The sequence below is a fragment of the Palaemon carinicauda genome, chromosome 2, assembly GCF_036898095.1.
Source record: "Palaemon carinicauda isolate YSFRI2023 chromosome 2, ASM3689809v2, whole genome shotgun sequence".
NCBI classification, from domain to species: Eukaryota; Metazoa; Arthropoda; class Malacostraca; order Decapoda; family Palaemonidae; genus Palaemon; species Palaemon carinicauda.
The window spans coordinates 60,874,097-60,890,034 of NC_090726.1; the positions used below are offsets into that span (position 1 = coordinate 60,874,097).

General features: G+C 50.7%; 1 protein-coding gene across 2 annotated transcripts in view; it reads left to right on the forward strand.

The window, feature by feature from the left end:
• Sec3 (exocyst complex component Sec3) overlaps positions 1-15,938 on the forward strand; it is a 327,711-nt gene that overhangs the window by 272,629 nt on the left and 39,144 nt on the right. For both annotated transcript variants that reach the window (XM_068356333.1, XM_068356340.1), the window contains one exon: positions 1,495-1,702. In XM_068356333.1, coding sequence (XP_068212434.1) covers positions 1,495-1,702 — 208 coding nt within the window. The remainder of the gene's footprint in view (positions 1-1,494; positions 1,703-15,938) is intronic.

The following is a 15,938-nucleotide window of genomic DNA, read 5'->3' on the forward strand; positions in this document are numbered from 1 at the left end:
GATCTTTAATAGAGAGATTTTCTAAATTTCCTAAATCTGAACCTTTTCGTGTACAGTGTGATACATGGACCTAAAATATGCCACTTCTTTCAGGACAGGTGTCTAGTTCTGTATAGTTAAGCCCCATAAAAAGATTCACTAGTATAGTTAGTATAAGTACTGCTAAAATAAGTTATTTTGTCTTTTTTTTTTCTTCGAATAACTTTATATATATTTTTATTACCCCCAATGATAGCCTTTTTTATTATGAACCTTGAAAACAGTTAATAAATTGGTAAACCTTTATTGAAACATATGTTTTGTTACAATATGAATCATTTAAATTCTCTTTGCTAATATCTTAAAAGTGACTACTTCTTGACCATGAAGTTAAAAACCACTATTACAGCCCATTCACCGCAACAACAAATCTCACTGGGGCCTCTAATGCTTGTCTACTGCAACCAGAGTCAGACACCGTACAGCCTCCTTGACTAGGCCCTCACTAACCCGCTAAGTCAGTATCTTCAGTCAAATGAGAAAGTAATTGTCCTAGAAGTATTATAACAGACGCCATAGTGTGTGCTGTAAAATGCGTTCGTAGGAGCATTGGACATGTGTCTCAAGCCTTTACTTGAGAACAAAGAGCCTGAAAGAGTAGAGTCAAAACCTCACATAAGAGGGGTTAGGTTCTTTCGCTTCTCACATTTTTTAAATTAATAAAATTAGGTTTTTCAAAGGAATTCACTCTCAAAATATCTTATAATATTATGGTCTTCTCCAACTATGGATTTAATATGCATATAGACTGATGGATTTATAAGAACAACAACAACAACAACAACAACCATATTACCTGGCAACTGTACTGAAAAGGAAGGCACCTCAGATCTCATAACGTTAACTATTAATCTCAATTCCTTATTATCATGAAGCTTCCCACCAGTATTGTTTTCAATCTCTTCTGCCTGGCTCACCTCTTGACAGGAAAAACATACTGAGACCACGAGGGAGATACCAAAACGACAAAACCCCTCTCTGAATGACTTGCATTAACACCTTCATTTTTACGCTTAAAATCTTTATCTGTTTTCCTTTCATTTTAATATATTAAAGACTCCAAACAGATGATTGAAAAAACAGTACTGTACATGCAGTTCACTTATCCAATAAACTGCACATTTTACCCATGCAAGCATGTCGTAGGAGATGTGGATCTGAAGACTTGCTTTTATTAGCCTATTTATCTTTAATTTCATACAATGGCAAACTTAGAAAAGATTAAGACAAAGAACACATGTTACAAAGATACCGACTTGTCAGGGTTTGATTGGGCCCCATTCATGGAAACATTGCATTGCTGCATGCTGCAGGGAGAGCCATTGTTGGTGTAAATGGGACTCTGTGATTGTTCTTAACTTTGTTTGAGAAAATTTCATTTCAAAGAAATTAGTAAAGTGAATTCCAGGTAAGGGTCTTTGAAATAATCTCATCGTGTTGCTATTTTTTTTTCAGTTGTTGTCTGTACATATATGTCAGATTAAGTGAACACGTTTTAACTGCAGAGGACACTGGATCATTTTTAAGTACAACCTTTGGATCATGCCTAGTACAGGCTAAAAGGAATTTTGATCGCTTTATGAATTCCCAATTGCAGTCTGTTCAAGAATGTCGGGTCACTAAGAAGAAATGTGGAATCATTCCATTTATTAATAATTTTGAGGTACAGTATTTCACTTTCTCTTAGTGTCAAATTAGGATAGATTTTCATTAATTTTATTACTAAAGGTAATATGACCAGCACAGATATTAGTCCATTTTCATTTAACATTATCTTAGTTTTACTTACATTAATTTTGTCGTACATTTCTGCTTTCTCTATTAAATTTTTTATCATCCTTTCCAATTCCTCCCATGACTCACTAAATAGAACTATGTCATTTGAAAATCTTAAGTTGGGAAGTTATTCCCTCATTAATGTTAATTCCTACTTGTTCCGTAATCGAAATACAAACCACGCTATTTACATTGGGTATTACTTTCGGCGTAGCTGAAATGACGAGCCATTAGATTTTAACGAGGGTTTCCTACCCCGCGCTAGTTAGCAGGGGTAGGGGGAGGGGTAGCTTGCTACCCCCCCCCCCCCTCTCTCCCTCACACACCGGTGAAATGTCTTACTTCATTTTTGGTCAGACGATGGACAGACGTTCCTGTCTTTGTCCTCACTTGGCAGCCATTATTTGTTTTGTCTTTACTTAATCACTTACTTTTCTTTTACTCAATATATATGTAAACATTTTATCGTGTTTATGTATATATTTGAGTATAGAAATCAGTAAGTTTCCTTTTCAGAGTTTGTGCTTGTGTGTGTAGTGTACGATATCTCCGTGGAGCCCTCGGCAGTTAGGCCACCACGGTGTAATTTCATGGGTCGTGATCGAGTTTGACTACGGTCTTTCTCTCTCTCTCTTTTGAGGGCGTTCACCCTTTTCTACGTAATTTTACTACGTCTGAGTAGCTTCCTTCCCGTGTGGGTGGGGTTGCTACGCCGTACGTTTTGTCTCAATTAGTTTATGAATCTAATTGTACTGTATTTGTTGATTTTTTAGCTTTTGTAGAACGATTTCTTTCGGGGTTTTCGTTCTTTATTTAGTGTTCATTCATTTTTAAATTACATAATTACATAGTTACATAATTATAATTGATATAATTCTGTGTTGGTTACAGCTCTCCTTCCGAGAGTGTAAGTGGTTGTGAGGGCACGTGCCTGTTGTGTAATTCTTGTGTTCTTTTCCCTCAGGATTCCTCTTCGGAGTTTTCCCGGGGGAATGAATGTTAACTAATGATTTTTGTTTTTATTTTTCACAGTTACCGATCTAGTTTGTTCTGTAATGTGACAACGGAGTGAGCTGTCTTGTTGAGCCCTGGGGATTCGGCTGTTGCTGCCTCCCCTATAGATCTTCGTCAGGGGCGTGTCTCCTTCTCCTGGAAGTACTCCCGTGACGATTGACAGCTCTCCAGTTCATTTTAGAACACTCAGGAGGCTCGCCTCCTTGGGTGGGTAACTTTCCTTCCGAGGGAAGTTTTCCTGTCCAGGCTTGAGTTTTTTCCCCTTTGGGGGGTTCTCCTCTTGCCTTTTTTTCGTGCGACTATGCTCTTGGTGCTGAGCGGTCGCACCTGCAGTTACGCTCAAGGGGCTGGGCAACTGCAGGAGCCTCTCTTCGGAGGATTGCTCTTTTTAGGTCACTGGCTGACCCGTCTCTTCTACGAAGTGTTTCTCTTTCGTTCGCGAGGGAGTACACTCATAGAGACTCCTCTTCGGAGGACTCTTCTGCTGTTGTTGCTGTTGGCCGCCTTCGCCGTAAGGCTCACCGTCCAACGCCTTCCTGACCTTCCGCCCCTGGTGCAGATGGACAGCAGTCTGACCTCGTCATCCGGCGGGCAACGGTCCCTTCGGGGCTAAGGGTTGCCTCCCACGGTGGGTGCTTCCCTTGCGTGTCAGGGTTCCCCTGCGCACCTTTCTGCAGTGTTAGCGCACAGGCGCTCTCCTGCTCATCAGCGTTCTCCTGATCGCTAGCGCTCTCCTGTTCGCCAGCCCTCTCCTGTTCGTCAGCGCTCTCCTGATGATCATCGCCCCACTGCTCGCCAGCGCTCTCCTGAGGACTTCAAAGATCCTGCTGTTCCTGTTGTGCGCCCTGGGCGCCATCGGTCTCCCGAGCGCTCTAGATCTCCTGCCCGTCAGAGCGCACCTGCCCTTCCAGTCCCTGATACGCGCCCTGTGCGCCCACGTTCGCCCGCGCGACCTAGAACTTCGGTTCAGGTCTTGGACAAGGACTCTTCTTCTCCTCGCCCTCGCGATCCGGCTCGTCAGTCTGCTCCAGCGCAGCAACGCTCGCGGTCGCCTACGCGTGCTTCTAAGCTACTGTACGCACAGGATTCCACGCGTCGCCCTTCTGCTCGCCAGCGATCACCAGCTCGCCAGCGACCACAGACGCGTCAACGTTCGCCTGCTCGTCAGCGATCTCCTGCGCGTCAACGATCGCCATCGATCTTTCACGCGTTACATGTCCCCTGGACACCATCAGTAGCGATCTAGCGCTCGCCTGCTGTGGACCACGATATCCGGTAGCTGAGTCTTGCTGTAGATCTTCCTCCTGCTCGCCAGCGCTCACCTTTACTTCTGTCCTTCTGTGCGCCAGCTTTCTTCAATCGCCAGCGCACATCTGCCCGCCCTTTCCTGCCACGTACCAATGGGCGCCAACGGTTTTTCCTGACCGTTCAGGATCGCCTGATTGACAGCTCGCGTCAGCGCTCACCTTCCTGATGCACCTGCGCGCCTTCTGATTAGCGCGATGCGCGCTAACCATCCTTAGTCTCTTACGCCTCAGCGATCTCCTACGCGCCCGCGCGATTCTTCGCCTGCGCGCTAGAGTTTTGTTAACGCACCACCGCTCGCCAACGCGCCGTCGCTTGCCAACACGCCATCGCTTGCCGACGCGCCATCGCTTGCCAACGCGCCTTCACTCGCCTCCGGGCCATCACTCGCCAAGACGCGCCATCGCTCGTCAACGCGCCATCGCCCGCCTACGCGCCATCGGTCTCCCGACCGCCTGCGGTCGCCCACGTGCCCACGTGCCTGCGCGACCAAGCCCCCACGTGCCTGCGCGACCATACGCCCACGTGCGCGCCCGCGCACATGCTCTCCAATGTTCACCCGCACGCGAACCAACGGTGTTCCATCGCTCGAACCGACGGTGTTCCATCGCGCGAACCGACGGTGTTCCATCGCGCGAACCGACGGTGTTCCATCGCGCGAACCGACGGTGTTCCATCGCGCGAACCGACGGTGTTCCATCGCGCGAACCGACGGTGTTCCATCGCGCGAACCGACGGTGTTCCATCGCGCGAACCGACGGTGTTCCATCGCGCGAACCGACGGTGTTCCATCGCGCGAACCGACGGTGTTCCATCGCGCGAACCGACGGTGTTCCATCGCGCGAACCGACGGTGTTCCATCGCGCGAACCGACGGTGTTCCATCGCGCGAACCGACGGTGTTCCATCGCGCGAACCGACGGTGTTCCATCGCGCGAACCGACGGTGTTCCATCGCGCGAACCGACGGTGTTCCATCGCGCGAGCGCCAGCTCGATTCCTGCAGTAAGCCATCGCTTGCCTACGTGTCGTCGCTCGCCTGTGAACTATCGGATTCCGACCACCAGGTCTCGCCCTTCCAACCACCAGCTCTCGCCCTTCCAACCACGCCCGCCCTCCTTTTGCGCTCCCTCGCGCACTTATGCCTGCACTCCTGCGTGCCCGCGCACGGGCACTTCCACGTTCGCCCACGCGCGAACCATTCATTTACCATCGCGCGATTGAGACCGCGATTCCCGTCGGGGTTTCGCAACACGGCCAGCCTGGCGAGTCTTCTGGAGCGCGTATTTCCAGAACACGGTCTCCACCCCGTAAACGCAGAGCATGGCTCGTGCTAAAGCAGGAAGAATCTTCAGGGAGGTCTGTGCAACATTCTTCTTTCCAGAACCTGGGTTAGTCCTTTCTCTTCGTCATTCCCTGGAAGGGTCTTGCCAGGGAGTTTTCCTTTCGAGATTTCTCCGTCGGGCAAGAGGTGACTGGTTTAGCCCTTCCTCTTCACCTCTCGTGGAAGGGGCTTACCAGGCCTTTCCCTCCTCGGTTGCGACCCGAGGTTTTGTACTAGGAAGCCCCAGGAAGATCATGGGTACTTTCCTCCTCTCGGGCTTAAGCACCTTTGCGTTCCGTCGCCAAGTTTCGAACTTGCGGACAACCTCGATGTTGGAGCATCTAGACGCAGTGTCCGAGGGCTTCCTCTCGGGTGTCTCATCCGTGAATGTCGACAAGCTCAGACACTCTTCCATCCTTGGGAAGAGCTTGTTTTGAGCCCAAGGACAGAGAAATGGACAGTTGTTGGACGAAGGAAGTCGAATTCCGTTTTCACTCCTCCAAGGCGCTTACTTCCAGACCCTGCAGGCCTCTGACGCCTCTTCATTCAGCCTCGTGAGCCTAAGTTATCGGAACCGGCTACGGCAGCTAAGACAAGGTGTACAATAGCAGTCCCCTCCTGTCAGGGACAGGTAGCACGGGAGGCTCTCCCGGGGGGGCATAATCCTAGAGGGAGCGGCAAAGTTCACAAACTCTAGGATTGGCAATCCCCCTTGCAGGTCTCACGCTGGGGGGATGCCTAAGGTTACTCGTCCGGATAACAGCCTCCCGATGCCGATTCCTGCACGATCTCCGTGATCAGCCAAGGATATCGCGCCTCGCTCTTACCATCTCTCCTTCACTGTCGGCAAATCCAGTGTCACTGAGCCTCTATGCCATGGGGTCGGCAAGAGGTTTGCCCGTTGGGCAGAAGGATCCATGCCTTAGGAGAAGGTCCTCTATAGGATCGTCGACGGCTTCCCCCCCCCGGCTGCTTCAGTCAATCCTTTCTTCTGGGAAAGCATCTGAGACGGGAGTTCCGTCGTCGACCTCTCAGCTCTGATCAAGTTTGTCGAACAAACTTTGTCCAGCGTGGAACAGCAGAGTCGATCAGACTGGTAACGAGGCTGCAGGACTCCTTAGGCCCTGGATCGGAAGGACGGGTACTTCCAGGTTCCATTCCATCCATCTTCCAGGAAGCTCTTGGAATTCAGCCTAGACTACAGATGTTCCTGCTTAAGATGCGGTGTGGCGATCCCACCGCGGCATCGCAGGTTTTTCCCCAGAGAACTCTCCCTGCTTTCCTCATGGCCGCTCAGGAGCAGGCTTCCGCCTCCTTCGCTTTTTGGAGGTCTGGTCAATTCCGGTAGGCTCGGGTTCGACCTTCTTCAACACCAGGACAAGCTTCCGGGTCTTTACCAAGAGTGAAGGATCATGGTAATTTGCTAGGAGCCTTCTCTACTTCTGCCTCAACATCTGGAGTATCTAGCCATGATATTGACTCCTTCTCCGAGCCTTCCCTTCAGTTGACTGTGGCAAGGCTGAGGAGAGTCGCAGTACCTGTTCTCAGTCAAGAAGAGCTTTCAGCCCTATCTTGGAACGTTTCCTGGGTCTCTTTTCCTCATTGACCCGTCTAGTTCCGAACGGTCACCTCAGGATAAGTTCCCTGTGAGGCGGCCCAAGTTCCGGTGGTATCCAAGCAACGATTAACCGGACTTTCTGGTCCCTATGGGACCAGCGGAACGTTTAGACCGGCAATGGGTGTTGACCTATGGAACCTCTTGCATGGGAGTGGATATTCTCGTCCTTTCCCCACATTTGATGCTGTTCTCGGACTCGTCAAAGAAAAGGGGGGGCATGTTCCAGTTCAGGCCTATGGTCAGGACCTGAAGGGTCTCCCCATCATTCAGGCAGGCTTAGGGGCCGTAGTCTGGCCCCTCTACAGATCCTACAGACCCTGCCGAGTCGCTCCGGGCGCGACAACTTCATGGTACTGGCGTATTCCAACCAGCAGGGAGTCGCATTTTCATACTTTCGCATCTTGCAGTAGAGATACTGAGATGATCCGAGGTCCTCTCAATACCACTATCGGCTCGCTCATTCCGGGCAGAGGAATGTTCTCTCCGACTATCAGAGCAGAGCCTCACAGATAGAGAGTACCTGGGGGTCTTTGGCCTATAGTAACCAGCAAGTCCTGGCCTGGGGGACCTGATCACGACAGCCTGGAACTTCAAGCTTCCGCTGTTCTTCCCCCCAGTCTCAGACCCCAAGACTCTTTGGCAAGATGCTTTCCGGTGACGGTGGGACAACATCGACGCCTGCGTCTTCCCACCATTGTTGTCTGTTGAGAATGGGTCTCGACAAGACCAGGTTGTCTGTCAACCTTTCGATGGCCCTTAGAGCTCCGCTGTGACTATAAGCAGAACGGTTTCCGGACCCTCTGCTTTCCATGACGGAACTCCCGGGAGAGCTTCTTCCACGACACAGGCTACTCAAACAACCACACTACAACATCTTTCACGAGCCGTTGCATTGCTTCGGCTTCACGCCTGGAGACACTACGCCGCCTCCTCAAGAAGAGACAACCCGCTACAGTCGCGGAGCGGAGGTCACGTCACCTGCGATAGTCATCCGCAGGGGTCTACCAGGCGAAGTGGAGAGTCCTCTGTGGTTGGTGTCGTGGGAGAGATACCTCTTCCCTTGAGGCCTCTTCTCCAGCAATAACGGAGTTATTGCTTTTCGGTGGGAGGAAACTCTTTTCCGTTCTCGGCAGTGAAGCCTATCGCTCAGCCTTTCTCTGGCCTTCAGGCTGAAAGGAATAGACTTTTTCCTTCCCGCTGGACCTTTCTTCGCTCATGCGAAGCTGCGAACGTCCCTGCCCCCAGTCGGAGTGAGTCCTCCTCCATGGAGCATGGTTCGGACTCTTTAGTCCCTTAAGAGATCTTCTCAAGAACCATTACGTCAGGCCTCTGATCGTATTCCGTCTTTGGGGACGGGGCTCCTGCTCACTCTGGCCTCGGCCAGGGTGTAAGCAATCTTCATGGTCTCGTACGACTCCTCCCTTTCAAGAGAATAGGGGAAGGCAACATTCAGGTTCGCTCCTGAGTTGTTTTCTAGACTTGAAATCTTGGAGTCCCGGTCCTCCGGTTCGACTCCTTCAAGATTTCGAGTCTCCGTTCTGTATCAGATGACCCAGACCTTCTCCTTCTTGCCAGTAAAGGAATCGGGGGGTTATCTTTGGGAACAGCTGCAGTTTGTCCTCACGTGCAAGCCAGTTTGGGAGCACAGGGAGGACACAGGGGAGAGTCATCAGTATACCTCTTCAGCTTGGACTCAAGGGCATTCATCTCGACCTGAATCCAGACCCTCTCCCGTCACGTCACCCTACAGCACGATGTCGGATACATCGAAACGTCCCTCGCCTTCGAGTAGAACTACTCTGTGACGCAGGTGCTACAAGCTGGTTCTGGAAGCGTCTAATGACCTTCGCAGCCCGCTTCCTGCAGGACGTGAACCACAGGAGTATTGATACGTTTCTATCGCTCTGTGGTGGCTACACAACAGCTGGTCTAACCTCAGGCTCCTTTTTGGACAGGTAGCAGAAGGTTTAGGGCATTGTTATCAGGTTTTAGTCTGCATGAACGAAAGAAGTATGTCTGGCCCTTACTTCTTTCTTCATCGTCCCCTCTACTGGGGAAGCAGCATCCTGGTCTCTGCATAGCTGATCTCAAACCTCTGCAGGTAAACCATGCTTCCTTGTGTTCCGAGTATTGAGTCAATACTGTCGCGTCCCCCATACCCTTACGAGGTGGTATTGGGAATGTCCTAACCCAGAGTTCCTTCTGGAACTCCAGGTCAACTGCCTAGGACGGGTCACACTTTCTTCCTTCACACACAAGCTTATGTAGGCCACACGTTTCCTTGCGGAGCAAGAAACTTGTGAGGTGCAGGAATCCTTTTCTCGAGTGCGACTCACTCGGAATCTGAGTCCCCGGGTAAGCCAAAGCCAGTATGGCTGGGGACCTTCTATCCTTCCTAAGGGGTTAGTCACCCAATGTAAATAGCGTGGTTTGTATTTCGGTTACGGAACAAATGACAAATTCGGAGATAATTTGTATTTTCCTAACCATACAAACCTTAGCTATTTACACATATTTGCCCGCCAGCCCTGTCCCCCAAGTCAAGTCCTACCTCTAAGTGAAGTGAGACATTTCACCAGGGTAGGAAACCCTCGTTAAAATCTAATGGCTCGTCATTTCAGCTACGCCGAAAGTAATACCCAATGTAAATAGCTAAGGTTTGTATGGTTAGGAAAAATACAAATTATCTCCGAATTTGTCATATTTTCAAAATCTAAATTCTTAAAAATTTCTCATAGGGATGCTGTGAAGAATTTAGGTCTCCCTGTCTAACTCCTCTCTCAAACAGAGTTTTCCCACTATTTTTTATATAGCTGTAGGATTGCTGTACTTCCTGTACATATCTCTTCAAGTGTTCTAACATAAGATTCATCTATTCCTTGTCTTTGAAGGGCATCCATTACTGCTGAAGTTGTGACATAAACAAAAACTTAACCAGTCTATAAGTGCCATACAGAGCACCATGTCATAATCTTGATTTTTTCATTAGCTGGCTAATTACATTGATATGGTCAGGTGTTGAATACCCACTACTAAAGCCTGACTGCTCTCTTGGTTGATTTAAGTCTGTTTCTACTCAGCCTAATATAATCTTTGTAAATATTTTATATTTGTTCCGTAACTGAAATACAAACCACGCTATTTGATATGGGTTATTACTTCGGCATAGCTGAAATGAGGAGCCATTAGAATTTTAATGAGGGTTTACTACCCCACCGCTAGTTAGCGGGGGGTAGGGAGTTGTAGCTGCTACCCCCCCCCCCCCTCACACACACCTGTGAATACTTCACTTTGCTTTTGGCTCGGGTGGTGAACAGACGTGTCTGCTCTCACCCTCACTTGACTGCCATTAACCTTTTTTTTGCTTTTTCTTTTTCTACAGAGTGTGTGAAGTTGGCCTCTATTATAATGCGTACGTGTCCTGGTTTACCTGACCGCCTTTGTGGGACTTTTATGTCGGCGGTCGACACAGATCCTCACACCTTGTGTCCTCATTGTAGGAGCCAACGGTGTGATAGTGGTAATGTATGCGGTGAGTGTAGGGAGTGGTCTACCTCCCAGTGGGAGAGGTTTGCTCGGCGCCGGAAGAAGAAGTCCAAAAGGGCTTCTTTGAAGAGAGGAAATTCCAAGGCCTCTTCTTCCGTAGCCCAAACCTCCTCCGAAGCTCCCACTCGATCGGTCTCTTCCGAGAGGCCGTCAAGTGGTAGCGTAGGCCGTAGTTCTGTTGACCGATCCCGGGGTGCGGGAGAGGTAGTTGCCTCCCATAGCGAGGCAGCTGCCCCTCCTCCCCCGGAGGAGGATATTTATTTATTTATGAATAACAATGATTTGTTACAGCTTTGGGCTTCCTTGGGGCTTCAGGGTTCGCCCTCAAGGGAAGCCCTGTTTGACATGATCAAATTGGGAGCAGCTGTTAAGCAATCGCCGACGATAGCAGACATAGATCCTCTGTCTATCGTCGACGTTGTTGTAACGGAGGCCTCCGATGTGTCTGCTCAAACTCCTGCTCCTGTTGTTGCTGCGGTAGCTGAAGGCTTAGCTTCCCCCTCCGAACATCCTTCGAGGGAGGAACTTAGTCCTACGGTCTCTCCTGCTAGTGATTCTCCCCCTCGGGGGAGTTCACTTACAGAGACTCCTCTGCGGAGGCCTTATGATGGTCAGCTTGCTGATCGCACGGCCCCTAGAGGGCGTATAAGGCTGAAGGCTCGTCCTCCCCTTCGCCGTAGAGGACTTACTTCTCCTCACAAGGGAGTTAGGAGGCGCCTCTTCGGCTCGTCATTCCCGCAGTCCTCCGCTGAGGAGACTCGTCGTTCACCGATCCTGCCAGCTACCACCTTAGACCTCTCCGGAGATCGTTCGCGATCTTCTTCGGTGGAAGGTCGTCCTTCGGAACCCTCTGACCTGTCACCCTCCAGACCTGCTGACCTGCCGTCACCCTTCAAGGCTGCTGATGCGCTATATGTCCCTTCTAACCCTGTCATTGCACAGGCACCGGTCCCTTCGGGGCACAAGGGACTTGAGCGCAAAACGGCGCCTCAGTCCCTTAAGCACCAGGTACCCCCTGCATGCCATCATGCTGCTGCTGTTCCTGACTTAGCGCCCCAGTGCGCACCTATTCCTGTTTCTATGCGCCAGGGTTCCCCTGCGCGCCCACGATCTCCTGTGCGCCAGCGCCCACCTGCAGTTCCTGCAATAGCGCGCCAGCGCTCACCTGCGCACAAGCGCTCGTCTGTTCCTGCTACAGCGCTCAAGTGCTCTCCTACTCGTCAGCGCTCTCCAGTGCCTCAGCGCACTTCTGGACTTAAGCGCGCAGTCGCAGATGATCCTGATACAGCGCGCTAGCGCTCACCGGTGCGCCCGCGCACTTCTACGTTCCAGCGCGCAGTCCAGGAGGTACCTAAGTTAGCGCACGGGCGCTCACAGGTACCCCTGCGCTCTCCATCTAAACTGCGCACTCCTGTGCGCCCACATCCTGATGCGCGCCCACGATCTCCTGCGCGCCCACGATCTCCTGCGCGCCCACGATCTCCTCAGGTGACAGTTCCTGCCCCTCCTGCGCAGCGCCCACCTGCGCGCCAGTGCGCATATTCACCATTGCGCTATCACGAGGCTGCGCAATCGCGCCCTCGCCCCGTGCTTCCAGATACGCGCGCTCCACGCCAACGCGCTAGAGACATTTCTCCTGCGTACGCGCGCCCAACAGTCTCGCCCGCACGGGCTCTTCAGCAGGTTGCTGCGCGCCCGCGCACGCGCGATCAATCGATTGCTCGCGCGCAAGCACCCATCCAGCCTTCTACCCGCCCCACGTTCCAGCTCCTGCGCGCCGCACGCCCTCGCCATCACCTTCGCGCGCCCATGCGCCCTCGCCATCACCTTCGCGCGCCCACGTGCCCTCGCCATCACCTTCGCGCGCCCGCGCACGAGTGAAATTTTTACTGCGCACGATCCTACCGCTCACGATCCAGGGCAGGGCTCATCGCACGACTACCAGCGCAATTTGCGCCACAATCGCCAACGCAATCCCGCACGCGATTTCACGGGGCTTCAGGCAGCCAGGTCATCGTCTCGTTCCCCTCCCCGCAAGCGCAGAACAGCGCGCTCGCCGGAGGAAGTGAGGTTTCCGGACAGGTCTAAGGACTCTTTTTCTTCAGCTTCGTTTCAGGCGAACCCTCGTTTGTCGACTCCTCCTAGGGATCGAACGATCCCCTTCCCTCCAGAGGGAGTGTCTGACAGCGCGACTGTCAGCCAGCAGCCCTGTTTTGGGACCATAGTTAGAGCTCTCATGCAAGCTTTTAAGCCTGTGTTCTCTGATCTAGGTCACAAAACAGTGACGGCTTCTTCTCCCCTGAAGAGGAAGAGAGGAGTCCCCTCCGTGGTGACTTCTCCGAGGGCTAAGCTGTCTCCTCGGAAATCCTTGCGCAAGGGTCCCTCTTCCCCCCAGACTTTCTCTCCCTCCCCGGCGGATGAGGATTTCCCATCCTCAGGGGGAGTCGGACAAGCTGGTCCGTTCCCCCATCGCACCAATGGGGGAAACTCCGCCTCTCCCTGAGAAATCTTCTCGCACAGGGTTGGAGAAGACCCTGCATCCATCGTTACTAGAGTCCTGTATCCCTCCCAGGAGGGAGCCGAAGGACTCGAAGACTTTACCTAAGTCTTCGGCAAGGATCAGACAGGAGCCAGCTAGACCTTCGGAGAATGTCCACGTCTCCCCCCAGGAAGAGCCACTGGGGACGGGAGACTTTGCTGCTATCCCTTCGGGAGGAGAGCTTCAAGAGTCAGAACATGCGTTCTGGCAAGTTCTGACCCTCATGAGAAATCTCAACGGGTTTCTGGACCCAGAGATTCCTCCTCGTGAGGATAAGGACATGGTCTTGGACCGAGTCTATGGCATCCAGAAACCCTCTAGGGCCAGTGCAGCTTTGCCCTGGTCACAGGGGATGAAGAGTGCCAGAGACAAAGTCGAAGGCCAGCTCTCTGAGCTTGCCTCCTCCAGCAGATCCAGTGCCGGTAACAAGCTCCTCTCTCCTCCTCGAGTCCACCAGAGGAGGTATTTCGAGATCTTAGAGGAGACTTGTTTGGGTCTTCCTATTCACCATTATGTGGAAGAACTCACTGGGGGAGTCCCTCTAGAGAGACTCTCCAACCAGCATGTTTCGTATTCAGCTACTGAGATCCTAAGCCAGGAGAAGGTGGCGAAGTGTGCCATGCAGGCAACCTCGTGGCTTGACATCTGGCTGGGGTCTCTGGGCATCCTGGTGCGGTCTGAGGATCTGTCCAAGGAAAGCACCAGGAAGGCACTGGAGACATTCTTACTCTCAGGCACGCGGACCATCGACTTTCTAGCCCACCAAGTCTCGAGCTTGTGGGCTAACACGATCCTGAAACGACGTGACGCAGTGGCTGAGAGATTCCACCAGAAGGTCCCCAGTTCCGACGTTACCAGGCTCAGACATTCTTCCGTCCTCGGTAAGAGTTTGTTTGAGCCTAAGGACGTGGAGCAAGCTGCTGAGAGGTGGAAGAAGTCCAACCAGGATTCCCTCCTCCATAGGGCCCTGACATCGAGGCCCTACAAACCTCCGGCAACCCAACAGCCCCGTCCTGCTAAGAATGCAAAAAAGACAACAGCAGCAAAGCCGAAGGTGTCTAAGCCCTTTCCTGTCAAGGACGGGAAGGGCAAAAAGTCCTCCAGGGGAGGTAAAAATCCTAGAGGGAGCGGTCGAGGCCGTAAATTCTAGGATTGGCAGTCCCCCTGCATTACTACCATCCGTCACGTCGCCCTAGAGCTCATGATGTCAGGGGAGTAGCTACCTCCCTGGCCTTCAAGAAAAACTTCTCAGTGACGCAGGTTCTGCAAGCAGGGGTGTGGAAGCGTCAAACAACCTTCACAGCCCACTACCTGCAAGACGTGACCCACAGGAGGCTCGATACGTTCTCTATCGGCCCTGTGGTGGCTGCACAACAGCTGGTTTAAACCTTAGGCTCCTTAATGGACAAGTAGCAGAGGGTTGAGGGCATTGTTACCCAGTTTTAGTCTGCATGAATGAAAAGGTATGCCTGGCCCTTATTCTTTTCTTCATCCTCCCCTCTCTTAGGGAAAGCAGCATCCTTGGTTCTCTGCACAGCTGACCTAAAACCACTGCAGGTAAACCATGCTTCCTTGTGTTCCTAGTATTAAGGTTAATACTGTCACGTCCCCATACCCTGACGAGGTGGTATTGGGAGAGTCCTAGCCTAGAATTCCATCTGAAGAACTCCAGGTCAACTTCCTAGGACGAGTCACACTTCTCACCTTCACACACACCTTATGTAGGCCACAGCAGTTACACAGCAAATGTTAGCGAGGCGCAGGGACTCCTTATTTCTTGAGTACTTACGCACTCAAATATTGAGTCCCCGGGCAAAGCCAAAGCCAGTATGGCAGGGACTTACCACCCTTCCTAAGGGGTGAGTCACCCATATTAAATAGCGTGGTTTGTATTTCAGTTCCGGAACAAATGACAAATTCGTAGATAATTTGTATTTTTCCTAGCTATACAAACCTTAGCTATTTAATCAAACTTGCCCGCCAGCCCTGTCCCCCGTGAAGTCCTACCTCTAGTCAAAGTGAAGTATTCACAGGTGTGTGTGAGGGGGGGGGGGCGCGTAGCAAGCTACCCCTCCCTACCCCCTGCTAACTAGCGGTGTGGGTAGTAAACCTTCGTTAAAATTCTAATGGCTCGTCATTTCAGCTACGCCGAAGTAATAACCCATATTAAATAGCTAAGGTTTGTATAGTTAGGAAAAATACAAATTATCTACGAATTTGTCATATTACTATAATTATTTTATAAACGGTATTACTTAATGTAAACTTACCGGGCAGTAATTTTTCAAGAATTTTGTCTCTCCCTTTTCTCAAATTAGTACAATGATGAAGTTCTTCCAAGTTGTAGGTATAAAGCATTCCTGCAGACATTTTGTGGAAAGTTCAGCCAGATTTATTAATAATGAAATTTCTATCTATTATTAAATCAATTGATAGGCCATCTTACCCTGCTACTTTGCCCCTTTTTATGCTTTATAATATGTTCTTCGCATCCCTCCTGCTTCTTTTGGTACCAGCTCAGGTGTTTCATTATTTCTGTTGGCAAAGTTATTTCTTTTATCACTATTATATAGCATTGTATAAAAATCCTTTGCAATTTTCATCACTCCTTTATTCATATTTCCATTTTCATCCTTTAAGGGGACCGTCCGCGACACCAGGAATTTTTTTTCAAATTATTTAAAATACACAATTTATGTTTTAGACAAATATAATACCTATATCATATAAAAATTCCAAGTCATTTGAACAAAAACTTTTTGATGTACAGTATGAGCAA